Source organism: Frieseomelitta varia, unplaced genomic scaffold (genome assembly GCF_011392965.1).
Source record: "Frieseomelitta varia isolate USP_RPSP 00005682 unplaced genomic scaffold, Fvar_1.2 scaffold_328, whole genome shotgun sequence".
Lineage (NCBI taxonomy): Eukaryota > Metazoa > Arthropoda > Insecta > Hymenoptera > Apidae > Frieseomelitta > Frieseomelitta varia.
In genome coordinates this window covers 3,351-22,013 of record NW_025110066.1, presented here as the reverse complement: position 1 = coordinate 22,013, position 18,663 = coordinate 3,351, and the positions used below count along the sequence as shown (strand labels likewise).

Here is an 18,663-nt window from a genome sequence, read left to right as displayed (position 1 = left end):
TTTTTTTTTTTATCGTGTCACGATCCAACGTCGCACACAGTAACACACTGAGAGAGGAAAGGAAAATGACAACCTTGAACCTCGAGCCGTTATAGCCGGCGAGTTAAACTTTGACTCTAGCGACGAGTTTTTGCCGGACTTGGCGCATCGACGGCGCGACTTGGCGAAGGAGAAAAAAAGAGTGATCACGTGGCGATACGGTGGCAATCGGTCGACTCACCTTGTGATGCTGCATGATGGCAGTGGCCTTTCGCTTGGCGGACATTATTCAGTCCCGGCGAGCCTGTCTTTCTTCCCCTTGTGTGGCAGCTCGTGTCTCCTTCTTGCCGCCGTTCCGCGGTTAGGCTGCTCCGTCACGCGCGCGGCGTTATCAGCGTTCACCCTTGTGATTGATGGCGAACGACGAGCTCGGTACACCCGAAATGTAAACACACGGATCTGCGATGTTTCGCGGAACGCCGTTTCGCGCGTTTCGACCTGTCCTTACGTCTTTTTCTGTCCGTTTTCCAGTACGATTCCCGGAACTCGGTCCTTGTATCCTCGATTCAATCGCGAAACGATAACACAGAGAGACGGGGAGAAAAAAAAATATAAACGAAGAGATGCCTCGCGCACACGTCACGATGGGCACGTTTTACCCGCGAACTTTTCCTCGGAGTTCTCGGCTTTTCGCTGCGTCTCTGTCTGACACCCGCGCCTCCGTCACCGTTTTAGTTAGACGCGTACGCACAACGCGCGCCACTGTCCTTGTCCCGCGCACAATCCGCGAACTTTAAGCTCGCGCACACAACACCACGCAGCAGCGGCGACGCGAACTGCCGCGATAAAATTCCCGCGGTTGCCGCAGGTGTCGGCCGTAGATGGCCGCGAACGAGGAAAAAAAGGGCCGTTGCGGTGTGTGTGCCCGCGCGCGGAAACTGTCTCCCCTCGTCCAACTGCGATTCGATCTTCCGCTCACGTACGCGATACTCCACGGACGAGCTGACTCTATAAAGTCCATCGAGCCGATGCAACACTGCCAGAATCACGATCAGCTGGTCGATCGAAATGTTCGTGCATCACGCGGGGACACTGACACACCGACGGGGACGACGGGTAACCTAACCCCCACGCCGCGCGAACGTTCCAACAAAGATCGTCTTTGGTGAGTGAACACGTTAATCAGTAGCCTCCAGTCTCTGGAAACGTCACACACAGTGGCAAACAGAGTGCCCACGAATGAGCCAAGGACAAGCCTTGCGAGACGCACAAGCGAGAACGAGTAAGAGAAAGAGACAGAGAGAGAGAGAACGATGCTGTGGTGTTCCTTGTCGCGCGAGGGACGCTCGTGTTCCTCGTGTAAACGTGGCGTGCCGGCGCACACCGCGGGTTTTTTCGATTGTCGAAATATCGTAGTCCAAGTAGTATAGTACACAGTCAGTTCTCGACGATCCACGATCTCAGGGTCTTTCCTCCTCCTGGATGGAAATAATCGTCGATATCACTCGGACAATCGATCGACAAACCTTGTTCCTCTGTCTGTCTGTCTGTACGCGGACAAGGGAGCGCGGGTTGCGTGCAAAATAAACGCGTTCTTCCCCCGACTGCTAGTGCGAGTGCTGAAACAGCGCCACGCTCCTAGACGAAATCATAGAACGTCCTCACATCACGAGCGCTCACGGCAAACTGGCGACTGGCGACGCGGCGGCGACCCCCCTCCCCTCGTCCGCCTCACCCTTTCCACCTCTCTCCACACCGCCTCCGCGCCGCTCCCCTGTTCCTCTCAACTCCCCCACGTCTCCTCACCCCAACCACGCCAACCTCACTCCACGTTTCACCCATACCCCACTCACTCACTCACTCACTCACTCTCTCTCTCTCTCTGCCTCTCTCTCTATCTCCCCCTCTATCTCTCTCTTTCCTTCTCTTTCTCCTCGCACCGGTACTCCGTTCACGGCTCTCTCTGTCTCTCTCCCTCTCTCGCTCTCTGTCATACCCTCTCCCCGCCCCCAATTCCCATTCCCTCGTCCCGTCTCTGTCTCTCCCTAATGCCGCGCCCTGCTATGACCCGTACCGCTCTCACTCCCCAGAGCGGTCCTCCTCGAACGCGTCAACCCTCTCTCCTTCACCCCTTGCTATTCCTTTCTGCCCGCTGTCTCTGTCTCTCTCCTGCTCGTTCGCTCCCTGATCCGCACCACCTGTCTCTTTCTCTCCCTCTATCTGTCCATTGCCCTCTCTCTCTCTCTCTCTCTCTCTCTCTCTCTCTCTCTCTCTCTCTTTCTCTCTTTCTCTCTTTTTCGCTCTATTCAGCCAACTGTCCGTCTCGGTCCTTCCTTTCCACCGTTCCAGCGCCCTCGCCGGTTCGCCTCGACCCTCCCCGGCCCACGGCGGTGGCGGCGGCGGCGGCGGCGGCGGCGGCGGCGGTAAGGTAGGGTCTGTCACCATCAGAACACCGAAGGGGCCGGTGGACGGGTAAACTCTCCGAGGGAAAGGAGGGATCGAAAGGGGCGCAAGGGGCCGCACACGAGCATCCACACAGGGCTTTCTGATGGGTGGAGGGGGGGGGGGGGGGGGGGGGGGGAGAGAGTGGCGGCGGAAGGGGGGAGGAAGGGAGAATCGAGAGAGAGTACCTTTGGCTCTGGGTGTTGGGGTGAAGGGGGACAGGCAGGAGTGTTGCGCGCGAGGGGCAAGGGACGCTGGCACTCATCGGCCGAAGGGGCTTCCACGGGTGTGTTAGGCTTGTGCTTAGGAGGGTATGTGCACGCCACTGCTACTCGCCTCTCTCTTTCTCTCTCTCTGTCTCTCTCTTGCTCTCTCTCACTCGCTCTGTATGGACACGTCCCCGCGTGTCTGTATGGATACGTGGACGGACGTACACGGGATCCGTGCTCTCTGTTGCTAGCTGTCTATCTGTATGTCCATCTCTGTCCCCTGCCCCTTCTCTCTCTCTCTCTCTCTCTCTCTCTTTCTCTCTCTCTCTCGTGACACATCACTGCTGTGTGCGATATCGTTGCGCGCGGTTCCGCTCTCCTCGTGTGTGCGCGCAACGCGACTTACACGCACGCCGCTGATGATGACGAGTCATCCGAGAGGCGAGTCTCGAGTGCGTGTTCCACCACGATTCTTTAATGGTCCGTCTTTCGAGTTATTAGCCGGCCGAGCTAACGGCCTCTGCCTCGACCACCTGCGGGCTCGATAAGGGAGGATACACGTCCGTGAGGGTGTCCTGCTTTGACTCTAGCGGCACCGGTCTCCGGTGAACGTGCGGCAACCGATGGTTTTCACAACGAAGACTTTGTTCTCGATGCCTGGAATACGTAGGGAACCGTACTCTTCTTAGGACGGAGAGAGGCCTGTGTGCCATTCTACGGTTTCGTTCCTCTTCCGAGGATGCCGCGTTTTCAATAGAAATCGCCGTAAGAACGACTCGAAGAGGGGAAAAGGACACGAAACGTCGTCAATTAAACTCGATTTATTTCAAACACGTTCCCTTCGAACTGGTATGCCAGTTTATCGATCAGAGCGGATATACGAATAGTTGTACTCCTCGTATGGTTTACCTACATGTTAGGTAAGAAACAATTTCTCAAACTAGAAAGAAAGAAACTTTTTCCAGAGCCGGTTTCGATTCGAGTAATATATATATATATATATATATATATATATATATATATACACACACACACACACACACACATATATACATACGCAACTCACCACGTGCTCTCGAAACTCTCTCACACGTTATGTTCTTTTATCGAGATCCGAGCATATCGGAGCGGCAGCGTAAAATATGTAGCGTGGCAAGTGACAGTTCGTAGAAACTTGATATATTTCCTGTCAACACGTAACACCTCCGCAGGCTCTACACTTACGGTCAAGCATCTTGCTCGCGGTCTATAATCTCTTTGGCATAGTCGGGCTGTCGGGAATTGGCACTCGAAGTTTTGCCGTTAGTTATTTTCGTCTGCCGCCAACGACAGGAACGTCGTGCCACGTCGTCTACCTTCCGTCAGACACCTAACGAACCGCGGGAATTACCGCCCCTATCAATTCCGTTTCAACGAATGAGACCACCAATCGGAGTCGGAAGCCCGATTCGCGCCTTCCCCTCTGCCTCTCCCTCGTTTTACGCGTTACGTCGCGCGACGTTTCGCGTAACAGGGCTGTCGGCTCCGCTCCGGGAAAGGGCATCCACCGTTTTATTAACGAGTTCATATTTCATTCGCGACCATCTCCCCGCCTTCCTCCTCCCCCCTCGCCCGTCTTTTTATATCGATAATCAGATTAAAGCGTGTCTGCGGTACCCTTTTTAAACGGCGCTCATTAGCCGGTAAATTGAAAAGTCGCAGGCAGGCAGGCAGGCAGGCAGGCATAAAGCCGCGTCCCCACGCGCGAGATTGTTTCTAATTCTTGCGGCCGCGCGCCGATAGGGGCGGCGGGGCGGCTTATCGGCCGGCGGCCGTACACGCGATAACGATCTAAGCAACAGTTTGCCGCGGGGGCGGAAAACTTCGGGACACGGCGGCGCATAAAAAAGCTGGAAACTTTCCGGTGAAAGTGCGATCTTCCGCTTTCGATTCGACTGCCACCGCTGTCGGTGGGAAGGGACGACACCCACCGCCAACCCCTACTCGAACTACTACCGCCTGGTGTGTACGTACGAGAAATTGCGCGTTCGATCGACCGCTTTTTGCGCTTCAGCTCGCTCCCCGAGTTCATCGATTGTTTTGCGCGATTGCTTTTATGCTTCTTCTTCGTTACGATGCCACGTTGGGCTATCGCCGATGCGCGTTGAAAGAATTTCGGCGACACGAAGAAGAGCGTGCGTACCGTAACGCGGATGATGAGAATCAAATTCATGGAAGACGTTTCAACGTTCGTGGTGCCCGTGGGAATAATGCTGATCGAACTTCGACTGTAAGAAGTTTATCATAATTTCAGAGTTGAAATCAGAAATGTCTGTCCTCTCAATGAAACTTTAGAACAGACATAATGTATACTGCGATATCGCGAGCAACTTTTATATTGGTGGATCCAGAGGCTTAGGTTTTATATAAAAAGAAAAATTGGACAATTATTATTACAGATAATGTTCGACAATTTAAGTAAAATCAAATATAATGTTATATTTTGCAAAAATTAAACATCGTCGAGTGGTATATTTCAATATGTAAAATTCATGGCAGTCAACGTGTTAACAGATGTAGCTGTATTGTTCTTGTAACAATCTGTTGCTCCGAGCCGATCCTGAGTACCGTGCCGTACTGTTTTTACATAGCAATGAATCGCGGCGTTCCTCTGAATAATAGTAAACGCATATCGGAATATTCGATCGCCGAAACTTCTTCGACGGCAATCCACAAGAACGAGACGGAACAGTGAAAGAGCCTTCTTCATACTTTTTACGAATCGTTTGAGCCGGATGTACGACGTCGTAGAACCCTTACAAAAGTTCCGATATGACGGTTTGTTACGTTGAAGATCGACTGCACGACTCTCGAGTAAAATACTGTGTTAATTCGAAATGTACGTCTTACGTCATGTCAAAACGTACGAGATAATTAGTAGATACGTTTTGAAAGTATTCGCTGTAAAGCAATTAACACTTATGAACCTATTTGAAGATGCATTTATGCACGCACGCGTTAAATACTCATTTTATTCTTTCAACAATTAATCCATGTTATATACTCCGCGTATAATAGACGTCGATCTATTATGTAATACCGTTGTGTACAATCTTGCGTACGCTCTTATATCTGTACAAGATGTACATCTTGGTTTCGACTTGTCGGCGAATCAACATACAACTCTCACGTGCCCCGTACGTTTCAACCATTTTCCACTCCGAACATCTCGCAACTCCCACGACCGACTTCAATCTCCCATCAAATATCTTCATTTGCGCAAGCTTTCGTAGCTCCACCGCTGGCTTCTGCCGTTCTAGGGAACAGCGAGGCGCAGTTAGGAGCGGAACGAGTTAGCCAGGCAGCACGCCAAACGAACTTTCTCAAGGCGCAAAAAGCCACGAGAGGAGCTGCGTTTCTTCGTCTAACCGTGTACGTACACGTACACACACGGATGTATGTACATACACACATATACATGTACGTATATGTACGTATACCATATATCCGCGTTCGCGATGCAAGCGGCGCGCTCGCGCCCTCGCAACGTGTCATCCCACGAGGGAACAAAGACCACTCGACCCATCACACACCCCCGCACACTTTCAGAAGCATCGAACCGCACCGCCTCCCACGCCCCACCGACCCCTTCGTCCTCGACAAAAAACTACGTCCCGTCCGTGTCTGAAAGCGGTCGAATTAGATCTATAATACCCAGACCCAGGCCGCTCTCCCTCTCTCCCGCCCCCCGCCCCTTCCACTCCCAATCCTACACCCCCCCGGTGCCATGCCGCTCGCCTGTATACGTGTGTCCCGTTTTCCGATGCGACCATAATGCAACGCCGGCCTGACGTTTGGTCGGTACTCGTACCTAATACGAGCGGCGGCTCGTCGCACCATGTACTGGATCCATTTACGCTGCTATCGACGCAAGATACGCGCGTGCATTTCGCGCAGCGTTCCATCCGCACACACGCGAGCCCGGTACGCGCCGTACACGAGCACGGAAGCACCGGCATATACCGGTGGAACACGCGCGTTTACGCGAAGCGTGCAACCTGCCTGCCCGTGCCTGCCTCCTGTCTCTTCGTGTTCCGCAACGTGCGTGCGTGTGCATGTACATATGCGCGTATGTGTGTCGCGCTGTCTTCCGCCGGTGTGTCGCACACAGCTCGGCCAGGCGCGCTTGTGTGTACACAGTGTGTCATCTCGCGAGCGAACAAAGTCCACTCGGCATTAGACACCCTTGGTTTCTGAAGCCTTGGGCGGTAGTCCCCTACCCTTTGCCAGCACCCCTATGTATCTCTCTCCACCCGACTCACAACCTTCCCCCCTGAGCGCAACGACCCTCCTTCCCCTCTCGACCACCATCCACCTTCACCGCCTTCACCCTAACCCTCCCTCACCCTCTCTCTCTTTCTCTCTCTCTCTCTCTCGAGCGACCCCTTCCATCCTCTATCTATGTTTCTCGTTCCCTAGAGCAGCCCCTGCCTGCTGCCAGTTCTGTCTCTCCCTCTCCCCCGCCCCACAGCCCCCGGCTGATCCCCCTCGTCGCCTCCCTGCACCGTCCCCCTCGCTCGTCCGCCGCTCCCCCCCCCCCCTCCCCCGGATTCTCTCTGACGGCACTGCCGCTCCTCACGGTCGCCCGCCCCTCCTCCTGCGTCCTCCTGCGTCCTCCTCCGGTCGCCAGCACGCTCTGCTCCTTCACAAAAAACCCAAGTCCAGTGTAGGCGCAACGGGGGGTTTCTCCCTTCGCCTTCTTTTACCCTCTTCCCATCGTACGTCGTTCCTCCTTCGCCTCCGCCGCTCTCTCTCCCCCCCCCCCCCCGGGTCGAGCTACGCTCCGCGCGCCTCTTCCCCTCCCTCTTCCTACGTTCCCGTTTCTGTCCCTCTTCCAAGCCGAGTCTCATCATGCTCTCTATACCTTAGACCGATCGTTCCGTTCCTCTCCGTCGGCTCCCATTCCTGCTCCCTCTCCCTCTCCCTCTCCCTCTCTCTCTCTTTATCGCTGCTTTCTCTTTTTCTCTCCCTCGGTCCCTCTATCCGAGTTACGCTGACACTCTGACGTTCCTTCCCTCTCGCTGCCTGTCTTTCGGCCTGTTGGATAGTGACTCTCAACCTACGTCAGTCGATGACTCTAGGACTCGTTTTCATACGACAGACAGCTTGCCCAGCCTGGAACGTTGTTGCAAACTTTGTCGCGCGCTAGAGCGTTCGAAGTAGCCCTTCTAGAAATTCGTATCACCTCGGACACACGTTGTTACACGGGAGCGAACAGTCAGTGAATGTGTTTCTCGTTTGTCATAATTTAAACTCTCTTTGATACTTTGCGAATCGCGATTTCCAACACTTTCAAGGGAATCGGATCTTCCCAACCGGAGTTTCAAGCTTCGACTCATGTTCCAGGTAATTTGAATTTGTCCTACCTTGTATCTCGTTCCGAATCCTCGAGGATCGTGTTCGTATACTGTACTTTTTTAATAAACCTCCGTCAAATTGGGATTAAAGATAGAATGAAACGAGTCTCGTTTGTCTTACAACGTGGCAACGAGCAAGGGTTGCTCGGTGGCAAATGAACTGCGTCATCGGGCCAGGGGATTGTGTTATCCTGCTTAGAAACGTCCTATCATATAAATAATAATAATATTGATCATACGGATGATGGTAATAATTTGATTGAAGGGGGGAATTAAATGGCAGGGCAAGTACTACGTGTGCAAAGGTCGTCGTCTTTCCACCCCTGTCTCGTCGATTCGAACGTTTTCATTTGTTACAGAAAGAGAGAAAAGTCGGGAATGATCGAATGTTGGAGCTCACACTAGTGGAAATTATGCATCAGAGGGAGAAAAATGAAAGTGCGAGGAACAGGAAAATTATAGTTCACGATACAAGCTCTCGTCGTTGAAATTTCTAAAAGCGCATCGTAGTAGTAGATGCGAAAAATTACTACGAAAATTGATTATTTCTGTCATTTTCGTGTTAGACTGTTTTCGTTTTCTTGGTTTGTTCGGTGAGTATGCTCAACGATTCACTTCTCCACCTGCGTTATAATTCCTGTCGCAGCTTCTCGCGAAAGAACCGGGAAACAAGCTTCGGTTTCTTATTAACGACTCTGCTCGCGCGCACGTGAGATTTTTATCAATATTGACAGTGTCGATTTAATCGTTTTCGAGTCTAATTGACTTTTAACGATCGAGCGAAGAGCGAAGAAAAATACGCCCGACTCGTAAGTGTAAAATACTCGTACTGTGTAATCCTCTAAAATTAGATCGTGCATTGTGTGTTGCAACTATTGTCAAGACGAAGATAATACTTTGAAATTGAAAAATGATGCCTAATAATAGTTTCTTCGCGAGTTAAGTACTGAAGTTAGATTTTATGCATTTTTATCTTTCTGAAGGTGTTGGTTTTGTTGGTTATGTTTTACTCATTATTACCATTTCTTTTGTTCTCCAGTAATTTTTATTATTTTTTCTTGATTTTCGACTATACTTTAACTAGACTATATTTTGATCGTACGCATTTTTGGGAAATTTGGAAACGTTCCAGAAAACTAAAGAACACGATACGTAAAAGTATCTGAAATATCCAAAACAGAATATTTGTTACAATGAATAACAATCAGGCAGATCTGTAGTTAAAGTTGAGCCATTAATTCACCATGACACCGTAATACTTTAAAATTTAGTAAATTACATAAAATACAACGATGAAGAAATACGACAACGTTATCGCGTAGCATGATGCGTATAATGATAAAAAAAAAAAAATCGTAGAATTTGATAATTGAAAAGAACTACAAACGAAGTGTTAGTTTCCTAGTTATCTTCGTGGAAACGTAAACATTCACAAAAGTCCACGCTACTAGCCGCTACTTAATATTACTTTAGTTACCATAAAAAATTGCAATCCCACTTCACAAACTTCAGTTGTACCGCTCTCTAGGAAACGAGTGTTTACGAGATCCAAAGATGATTACAATTATCCGCGGTGCTAATATTTCGCCATGCGATTAAACACGTAATGCACGCGCGAAGCTGCATCGAGCATTTCAAGACACGTTGCTCGCAGGCAGTTGGCCTAGCTGGCAAAAAGAGGATCTTTGGCGGTGAAACAGGGACATTCTAGTCCCCGAACCAGCCGTTTCATTGTTTGTCAGGCAAGGGGAGGCGAAAAACTGATTCGTGGACGGTACTCTTGTGAACGTGGGACTTCCTGTAAACCTCACGACGCACGTGTCTTGACGTCAGAAATTTTTCTAACGTCCAACGCGAACGGCAACAGTTGAAAATTACGTGTGAGAAAGGAGAAACGTTCCTCTCAACAGTATCGTTGTAAACGTGGTTGATTCTTGTTCGGAAATCCTACCTTACTTACAGAAAGATTAAGAAAATTATTCTAGTTTCAATCGTAACTGTTTATATTTATATTTAGTCGTAACTGATTTTATTTAAATTTATTCGACTTATGATCTGTCACAAGAGTAAGTCGTTCGGTATTTTCACAATGATACATTGCAATGTACCAATATTTGGTACGTGAATCGATTCAGAAATTTCTCATTTACAAGAAATCGGAATACATTCTATCTGAAGAAAATGAAAACAGTAATCTCTTTGGGTGTTTTAAAGTAGATAGCTGAAACAAACTAATGGTAATTTGAAAGGTGCTGGATCAAACGAGATGCAGTGGGGAGGAAATTTCTAATCCCGAAGAATATATCCACATTGTGTTTCTCTTTAACTGCAGTGCTGTTTATTAAAACTACACGACGATACTCGGTCATTTTGAAACGTTGACCCTCAAAGTACTCGAATCGATCCAATCGTCAGGTCCACAAATTAATTTTACACTTAACAATGCAACGGCAAAGCAAGGCGAATATGATTTTACAAACAATAGATCCGTGGACAGGTAGTTTCAAGTTCCTCAGCACGAGGTTATACTATATAAAAGGATTAACGGGACGGAGCGGTCGGGAGATTGGACACCGGGTTGGAACGCGTTATCCCGTACCGTTAAGACGAATCGGTATTTAATCGGGATAATCCCATTAGAACGGACGAAGAATCGGCCGGTGAACGGGGCACGTTTCGCGCTCGTAAAAGCCGACACGTTGGTAAATTATCGTGGATGGGTCGCATGCGATGCAACGCTCTCTCGTCTCGAAACTGCAACCACTCCCTTTTGCCTCTTATTACCTTGTTCCATTTGCACCGGCAAAAATGAGATACCCGCGATTACTCTCGATGGCTGTATCGCGCCGATGCGATCTACGAACCGTGTTTAACTGTCCCGTCATGTGACTAGCTTTTAACGATTCGTCCTTTTTCTTTTTTTCTCCTCGCTCTCTATTCGTGTAGTTTTCGAGTTAGCTTCGTGGGAATTATCGATACGTCGCCATTTGACCGTAACTTGGTCAACGTTGCAAACGCTGTGTCCGTACGCAGAGTGAAACTGCCGTTTATTCGAACACGGAGGAGAGCTGGCTTGGATAACCGAATGGTTTCGATGATGGAGTTTCGTTCGACGTACTCGGACCAGTCGGTCGTTTCTTATTAGTTTGGATATAGGGGAGAATATCCGAGGTAATATACGTATAATATTAGTTCATTTTGTGACGCAGCGCGGATACTGTGTATCCGTCGTAAAATGTATATCCGTGAATGGATCAACAAGTTTGAAAGTGGATGATTTCCCATCGATGAAGCAGCTAGAGGCAGCAGTGCATACTTGGTTTGTCTCTCGTCTGCAACGCACTTCATTTACAGGGTAAAGGGTATGATGAAACTTGTGAACCATGTTTGAAAAAAATAACGCAGGGAACTGGAATAGGAACACCTGAATATCTCGCGGAGTAATTTTTTTTCTTTTTTTTTTTTTTTTCTTTCAGACTGAAATTGTTCGACACAGTTTTTACAAGTTTCGTCGTTCCTTCAAGTGAAATTATACATGTAATTTCCGACGCTTTGTTAGATCCACTTGCTATAAAAAAAAATATTAATATCGCCCTATTAATCTAGAAAAGCCACTAGTTTGGCAAACGTTAACTTTTATTTTTTTATAGATGCTGTCGTGTGAAAGACAAGGAAGATCCAAGAAAAGACACGATACTCTTGTAAACCAAATGATCATTGGCATTGAAATTTTCAATCATTCAGATACGTTCTTCTCTTTCTTCCTTTTTTTTTTTTTTTTCTTTTTCGATATTCTCTCGAGTTCCGAGTACGATTTGCTCAAGAAATTGTCTCCTTGCGACACAAAAAAAAAAAAAGAAAAATCGCGAGCGAAAAATCCATTTGCCTCGCACACTTGGAACCTCGTTTCGCGTAATGGGTCTAACGAATGGCATATTCGTTCATTTTGCCGGCAATTCCCTTGTGCGCGCTACGCGTGCAGAAATTTGTTTTCCGTATGATAATTGGAAACGCCAGTTCTTTTTAATCAGCAATTTGCGATGCCCGCCACATACGACGATTTGTCTGCCACTGGGAACAACACGGTATCGAACAACATTCTCTCTTTCGCTAAGTATTCTTAAGTTTTCCAACCTGTTTCCACCGACTCGAATCGCACCGAGATCCTCTGTCCTTTTCTCCGTCTTCGTTCGAATTTCCCTCGTTTCGATACAGGATATCACTCTGCGCTGTATTAAAAAAAAAAAAAAAAAGTCGAACGGCGGCAGTATTTCACCCTTTGCTTCGTCAAATATTTTTCTTTGCCCATTCCCCCGTTACATTGTCCAATTATTCCCGCGTCGCTGTCATACAGAGAGAGCCAGAGAGGCGGCTTTTCCCAGCGATTTTTTTTTCTCTCTCTCTCTCTCTTTCTCTCTCCCCTCTTTCCCTTTTCGCCCTTTAAGCTTTTTATTACACCTCCGAATGAATCTTGAATGGGTTATAAAATTGTTACGGATATTAAATTGTCCGATTTCGCAGCGTCCGTGCCCGTTTCGAAACACGTTCAGTCCATCATCCTTCTTCTTTCCCCGTGACGTAGCGATATTCACTTTTACAAAGTTGTGGGTCGTTTCCCTGTAAACAATCCAAGTTTCCAGTAAATGAAACAAATAGAATCCATCTGTGTGAGAGTGTCTAACATTAAAGTTAACATCGTTAACGCGAAAATTTAATTTCACGTTCCCCCTGGCCAAAAATAGGATACAAAAAATGGGGACGATCGTTATTAATTCCACGCACACTGACAACAGCCTGACCTCTCAATCCCCCCCCCCCCCGCACCTTCCCAAATCCCCAAAGAGTGTCTAAAAGAAATAAAACACCCGAAACCGTCCAATTTGCCCAGCCACCCCCGTTCCCAGAAACTTACCCACGGTCCTCTCCAAACCGTCCCATCGTCACGAGCCACGGGGAACGAACCGTTGCCTCTCGTCGTCTGAAATTCCTGGCCGGTTCTTTCAAAAACCATAAAGCAACGTGCACAAAGGGAAAAGGACGAAAACGAAGAAGAAGAAGAAGAAGAAGAAGAAGAAGAAGAAGAAGAAGAAGAAGAAGAAGAAAGAGAGAAGCGTATCCGTGGTCTCTGCGGCCAGGTACGAGTCAGCCGGGAGAAGAAGCATCTCTCGTCTCGGCTGCGTAGTCCCTCTCTTATATGCAGGACGTGGCGGGGCGCAGATATATGTCCGGCTACGAGCCGAGAAAGAAAGAAACGTTCAACTTTGCCATCACACATGGTGGCCACGTTGCCGCCTCCTCGGCGCACCGCTCCTCGCCACCACCTCTAATGTATTCCCCGGCGTTAATACCCGGGGAAGACTCACCGAGGCCGTTCTGTCTCCATCACACGTGCAAAGACGGTGCTGCCCCGTCTCCCAGTCGACGTTCACTCGTCCCTGTCTCTGTTCTATGCAACGCACTCGCGCGTTGTTGCACACCTAGCGATGTGATCAAGCCCGAAATTCATCTTGCCCAATTTTCTATTATAGTGCGAGTAATGTGTAAAAAAGCTCGTAATACTCGTGGGAAGGGGTTCGATTGCTGTCGAAGACGACGAGTTCAATGGTTTGGGTTAGGTTTCTCGCGAGCAGGAATTTCGAAGGAAATTTCGTTCAGAAGTTTTATCAACCGTATCAGAGCGTAAATATACTATACGTAACATATTAATATGTATTGTGCATTCGGCACGTGAGATTTGTAGCACGTTAAGTCAAATGAATTCAACGAGTGTTTCATGCAAGATTATCGCAAGAAATTATTTATAAAAATAAATATTAATGAAATGTTAATAATATTAGTAAAAATATAGGTAATTTAATTTAACATAGGTACCAAGATAATATAGGCGAATTAATATAATTATTATTATTACTAAATTAATATAGGTAAATTAATTTAATTGAAATATTGGTACTTGTTAAATTTAATTTGAACATAGGTGCTCGTAATTAAGATAAACACTGGTAAATTAATTCCGTTTAAACGCAGATTCAACTTGTTGAATCATTGGCGAGAAGATTCAGACGCAGATTCTTTGAACAAATCTGATTTTCCATGATATCGGTTATACTTAGCGCGTACTTGGTCCCATCGCTAGTCTTACCTCTCCCAGGGGGTGAGAGGCTTCTTTTAATAGTGGCTAGAACAGGATCCGCGGCTTTCACGAGGACGCGCGCGCGCGCATGACTTTCAGCTCACGCCGCTTTTCTTTTTTTTCTTTTTTTTTTTTTCCTTTCTCCTCCGTTGATTTTATGGATGTCTTTTGTGCCTTGCTTAGAGAGGGCCCTTTGTCCTTCCTCGTTGCTCGTTACTCCGAGCCGGAGGATGGTTAGACGTGGCTGGATTTCGTGGTTTCTCGGGAAATTAGAAAGGCTCGCAGGAGGCCGTTGGTTCGTCGGCGGATTCGGATTGGGAATAGATGGCCCAGTTTTGGATTCAACTAGCGTCGCGGATTTCGCTTCCGCGATGCGTATGTACTTGGCTACTCATTCGACTCGATCATATCGGTTTTGAGTGAGATTAGTTACCATTTAGAGTTCTCGCGTTCAGCGCAACTCGTCTTTTTCAGACAATGTCGAATCAGATTCGCGTAGTTGCACCGTGTCTTTTGTGAAACGTTGAAAACAAATATAATAATAAATGAACATCATCAACTGAAGTCTTCGTGGGAAAAATTCACGCGTCAAATATTAATGTTTAAAATCTCCTTTGGAATCACCAATTTGAAATCCTCGGAAACCTGTTTTGGCATAATCGTGATTCACTCTTGGCATTATTCGAGTTGCCCGCAGCTAAAATAGCACAGGCTTACGTATATCTCCAAAATAATGAATAATTGCAACAATTTGACATTTTCGAACTTATCGAAGCTTAATACTAGATTTCTACGAATCTCAGAAGATATTTATTCTATATATTCTTGCACACATGATTAACTTTACCATACTGACTAAATTGATACACACGCTAATTCTTTCTCTGAACAACTGAACCATTCTCCTTCGTCAAGCGAAAATTATTGTATGCAATTCTATTTAACGTTAATTTCACACCATACTCTGTTTGTTGTATTCATTCCGTTTACTTTGTATTTTATCCTATCGAGCCATTACTGTAATTAATATCAATAAGAGAAAGTTGAATTTGCCACAACAATGATCATAGAAAATAAAACAAAGACAGAATCCTAAGGAAGTAATAATAATAATCATAGGAAGTAAAACAAAGACAGAATTCTAAGGAAGTAATAATAATAATCATAGGAAATAAAACAAACATAGAATTCTAAGGAAGTAATAATAATAATCATAGGAAATAAAACAAACATAGAATTCTAAGGAAGTAACAATAATAATCATAGGAAATAAAACAAAGACAGAATTCTAAGGAAGTAACAATAATAATCATAGGAAATAAAACAAAGACAGAATTCTAAGGAAGTAATAATAATAATCATAGGAAATAAAACAAAGATAGAACTCTAAGAAAGTAATAATAATAATCATAGGAAATAAAACAAACATAGAATTCTAAGGAAGTAATAATAACAATCATAGAAAATAAAACAAAGACAGAATTCTAAGGAAGTAACAATAATAATCATAGGAAATAAAACAAACATAGAATTCTAAGGAAGTAACATAATAATCATAGGAAATAAAACAAACATAGAATTCTAAGGAAGTAGCAATAATAATCATAGGAAATAAAACAAACATAGAATTCTAAGGAAGTAATAATAACAATCATAGAAAATAAAACAAAGATAGAATTCTAAGGAAGTAACAATAATAATCATAGGAAATAAAACAAAGACAGAATTCTAAAAAAGTAATAATAATAATTATTAAATAATAATAGTAATTGCAATAACACAACACACTAACAATTCGATTTTCTTTATAAAGCAGTATAGTAAGGTATTCTTACGATTCGTTTATTCCAGCAACGCTGAAGGCTAAAATTCAATGCAAACACGAACAAACCCGACGTATGTACGTAAAAGTCCGTGACGCATATGCTTGATCCGTCAGTACTGAGTCTACACACCTGGAGCAGCATCCGTTTCACGTCGCGATACTCGATTAAACCCGACGGCGTCCACCGTAATTAATACCCTATGCACGGCGCAAACGTGTAGATAACGAGGCCATCGTTTGCACAGCGCCTCTCGCCGATCTCCCAGCGGACGGCGTAGTTACCATCGTTTTCATAAACGTATGTATCTTATCCCAAAGTGGAATCAGGGATAAGCAAGGATCAATTTGACGCACCGTCGAATTCCAGGAGCCCCTGTCCATCCGTGTCTTGGGCCGCCGTCGCCGGGGGAATACCCCAAAGTTCGCCCACTGGACGAAGACATCCCGTCCGGCAAGAGAACGTGGAGTTGCTCATCGTTCTCAATTAGCCGGCTAGATCGTGCAGCCGGATAGATCTGGATCCGTATGGACAGTGATTCCAGGGACGATTGCTCGAACGAAGGGGTTTCGATGATCGGATGCATGACGTGGCTAGCAATTGCTCGCTTTCGCCACCACGCGAATCAATTCTACTCACTCCCTATTGCTTTCTCTTTCTTTCTCTTTTTAAGTAACGTAAGAATGGGGTTTGATTGAGGAATAGTAGAAGATCAAGTATTTCTAGCTGTTTGAGAAACTTATTGAAGAAACGTGATATTTATACGACGATGATCTTATTATTAATAAAAATTGTCTGGAACAGAGAACTTTTGTATTTTATAGAGCAGAGATGTTTCTCGGTCTCTAATTATTCTTCGAATTGATTTGAGCCAAAAATGTAGATATCTCTAGCCCCTTTTCATACGTTGCAAATGAAATTTCGAGAAAAGGAGAAATATTAAAAGTGTTAAGGATATTTAACTTTACTTTCTATTTTGTGACAGAGAATTAAATTAAAGTCCAAAATTTCAGAATTGGTAATGAATTATACAAGTTAATTAAGATATATTATTAATAAAATTATTCGTATAAATAAATTAAGTATGTTGATAAAATTCTAACCTTTAATTAATTGTCATGGTCTCCGATGTTATCAATTAAGAATTGAGCGTATAGATGACACGTATTAAAAATGATTTCACGTAATATTGAAGTTGATTCGCGCAGTGGCTGTTTAAATATTTCTGTGGCTTCAACACAATGTATATACTTGCGCGACTTCTTTGTACGTTTTCAGATTGGCTCCAAGTATTATACCAATATTGTAATTGCAATAACCGTCTCTCGTAATTTCAGAACATTTCGCGTAAGGCAAACAACGCATGCGCGAAACTTCTTCCGCGATAAACGTCCAAAAACTCTCGAACGAGCCGCAGCACGTATTATAGAACTACGAGAATCGTTTCCTCCTCTTTAGGTATTCAGTTCAAATTACCCGGGGTCGCCAATTTCCATCACAATTTTCGTCACAATTCATTGGCCAATTTCATCAGATATCTGTCCATTGATGTCATTAAATATCATACGCGGGGTCATTTCAACAATTAGTCGCATCGTGGCCCATTAAAAAGTGAAATTATCGGTGTATCGAAATGTTTCATCGCGCGTAAGATTTACGGACGCGTGTAGAGTTTATTCTATCCGCCGTTAAGCGGCGTAGTATCACACGTAATTATTTCTATAATTAATACCTCGAAACTTGACCATTAATTATATCGCGCTGCGGCCGCTGCCCCGTTCCCGTATATTTCGCGGTGATCATTAATGCGATCGTCATTGTTATTCCGAAAAATTGCGGTATAATTGTGAACGCTGGCGGAGACAGCTCGAGATACATGTTTGTTATATCGATGAACTGTTTAGCGGCACACGCGTTACTGTTTGAACGTTTATAATCGGCGTTGAAAAAAAAAAATACAATATTAATTTTATCGGCACTGAAAAAAATACAATATTAATATTAACTTTCTCTATGGGAGCATATTTAGCAGATTTTGGAATAGTGACAAAAGTACTAAATACTAACTAAAAAATATCTACTAATTGTAAATAATATAAATATAAATGAAATGTCTAAATAACGTAAAAGAGTAATATTATTGATTAAGAAACTATGAAATTTTAAGTAAACAAATATTACTGTGGCAGAAAATTTACAAACAAAGAAAAAGACTCGTCGTGTTATATCGACAATTATATTAAAAAATTTCTACGATAATACCCAGTTCCTCACGCTCACGAAAATATTCGAGCAACTACAGGAGAGATTTTAACACGTTATTGCATGCATTCTATGAAACATACAACACATTGAAATTTCACCATCAATATCACTCGAGTGTCGCGATAATATTGGCGAAATTTAAATGAAGTCTGTACAATGTTCTTCAAAGATCAGCAGCAACAACAATATTTTTATTATAATTCCTAAAATATATTAAACAACAACAATATTTTTATTATAATTCCTAAAAATATATTAAAAATATTATTCCTAAAATATATTAAACAACAACAAAATATTATTCCAAACATTTTCAAACAACAAAAAAATATTATCCCTAAAATATATTAAACAACAACAATATTTTTATTATAATTCCTAAAAATATGTTAAAAATATTATTCCTAAAATATATT

General features: G+C 44.9%; 1 protein-coding gene and 1 long non-coding RNA gene across 4 annotated transcripts in view; one reads left to right on the top strand and one right to left on the bottom strand.

Moving 5' to 3' along the window:
• Positions 1 to 1,682, bottom strand: part of LOC122530115 (nucleolar protein 4-like) — a 178,072-nt gene extending 176,390 nt beyond the window's left edge. For all 3 annotated transcript variants that reach the window (XM_043656787.1, XM_043656788.1, XM_043656790.1), the window contains exon 1: positions 221 to 1,682. In XM_043656787.1, coding sequence (XP_043512722.1) covers positions 221 to 265 — 45 coding nt within the window. In that variant the 5' untranslated portion in view covers positions 266 to 1,682. The remainder of the gene's footprint in view (positions 1 to 220) is intronic.
• On the top strand, positions 1,026 to 16,961 carry LOC122530116. Its single transcript, XR_006306913.1, has 3 exons — positions 1,026 to 1,144; positions 16,011 to 16,282; positions 16,352 to 16,961. It is a non-coding gene; the product is annotated as an uncharacterized LOC122530116 (long non-coding RNA).
• Positions 16,962 to 18,663: the final 1,702 nt, after the last annotated feature.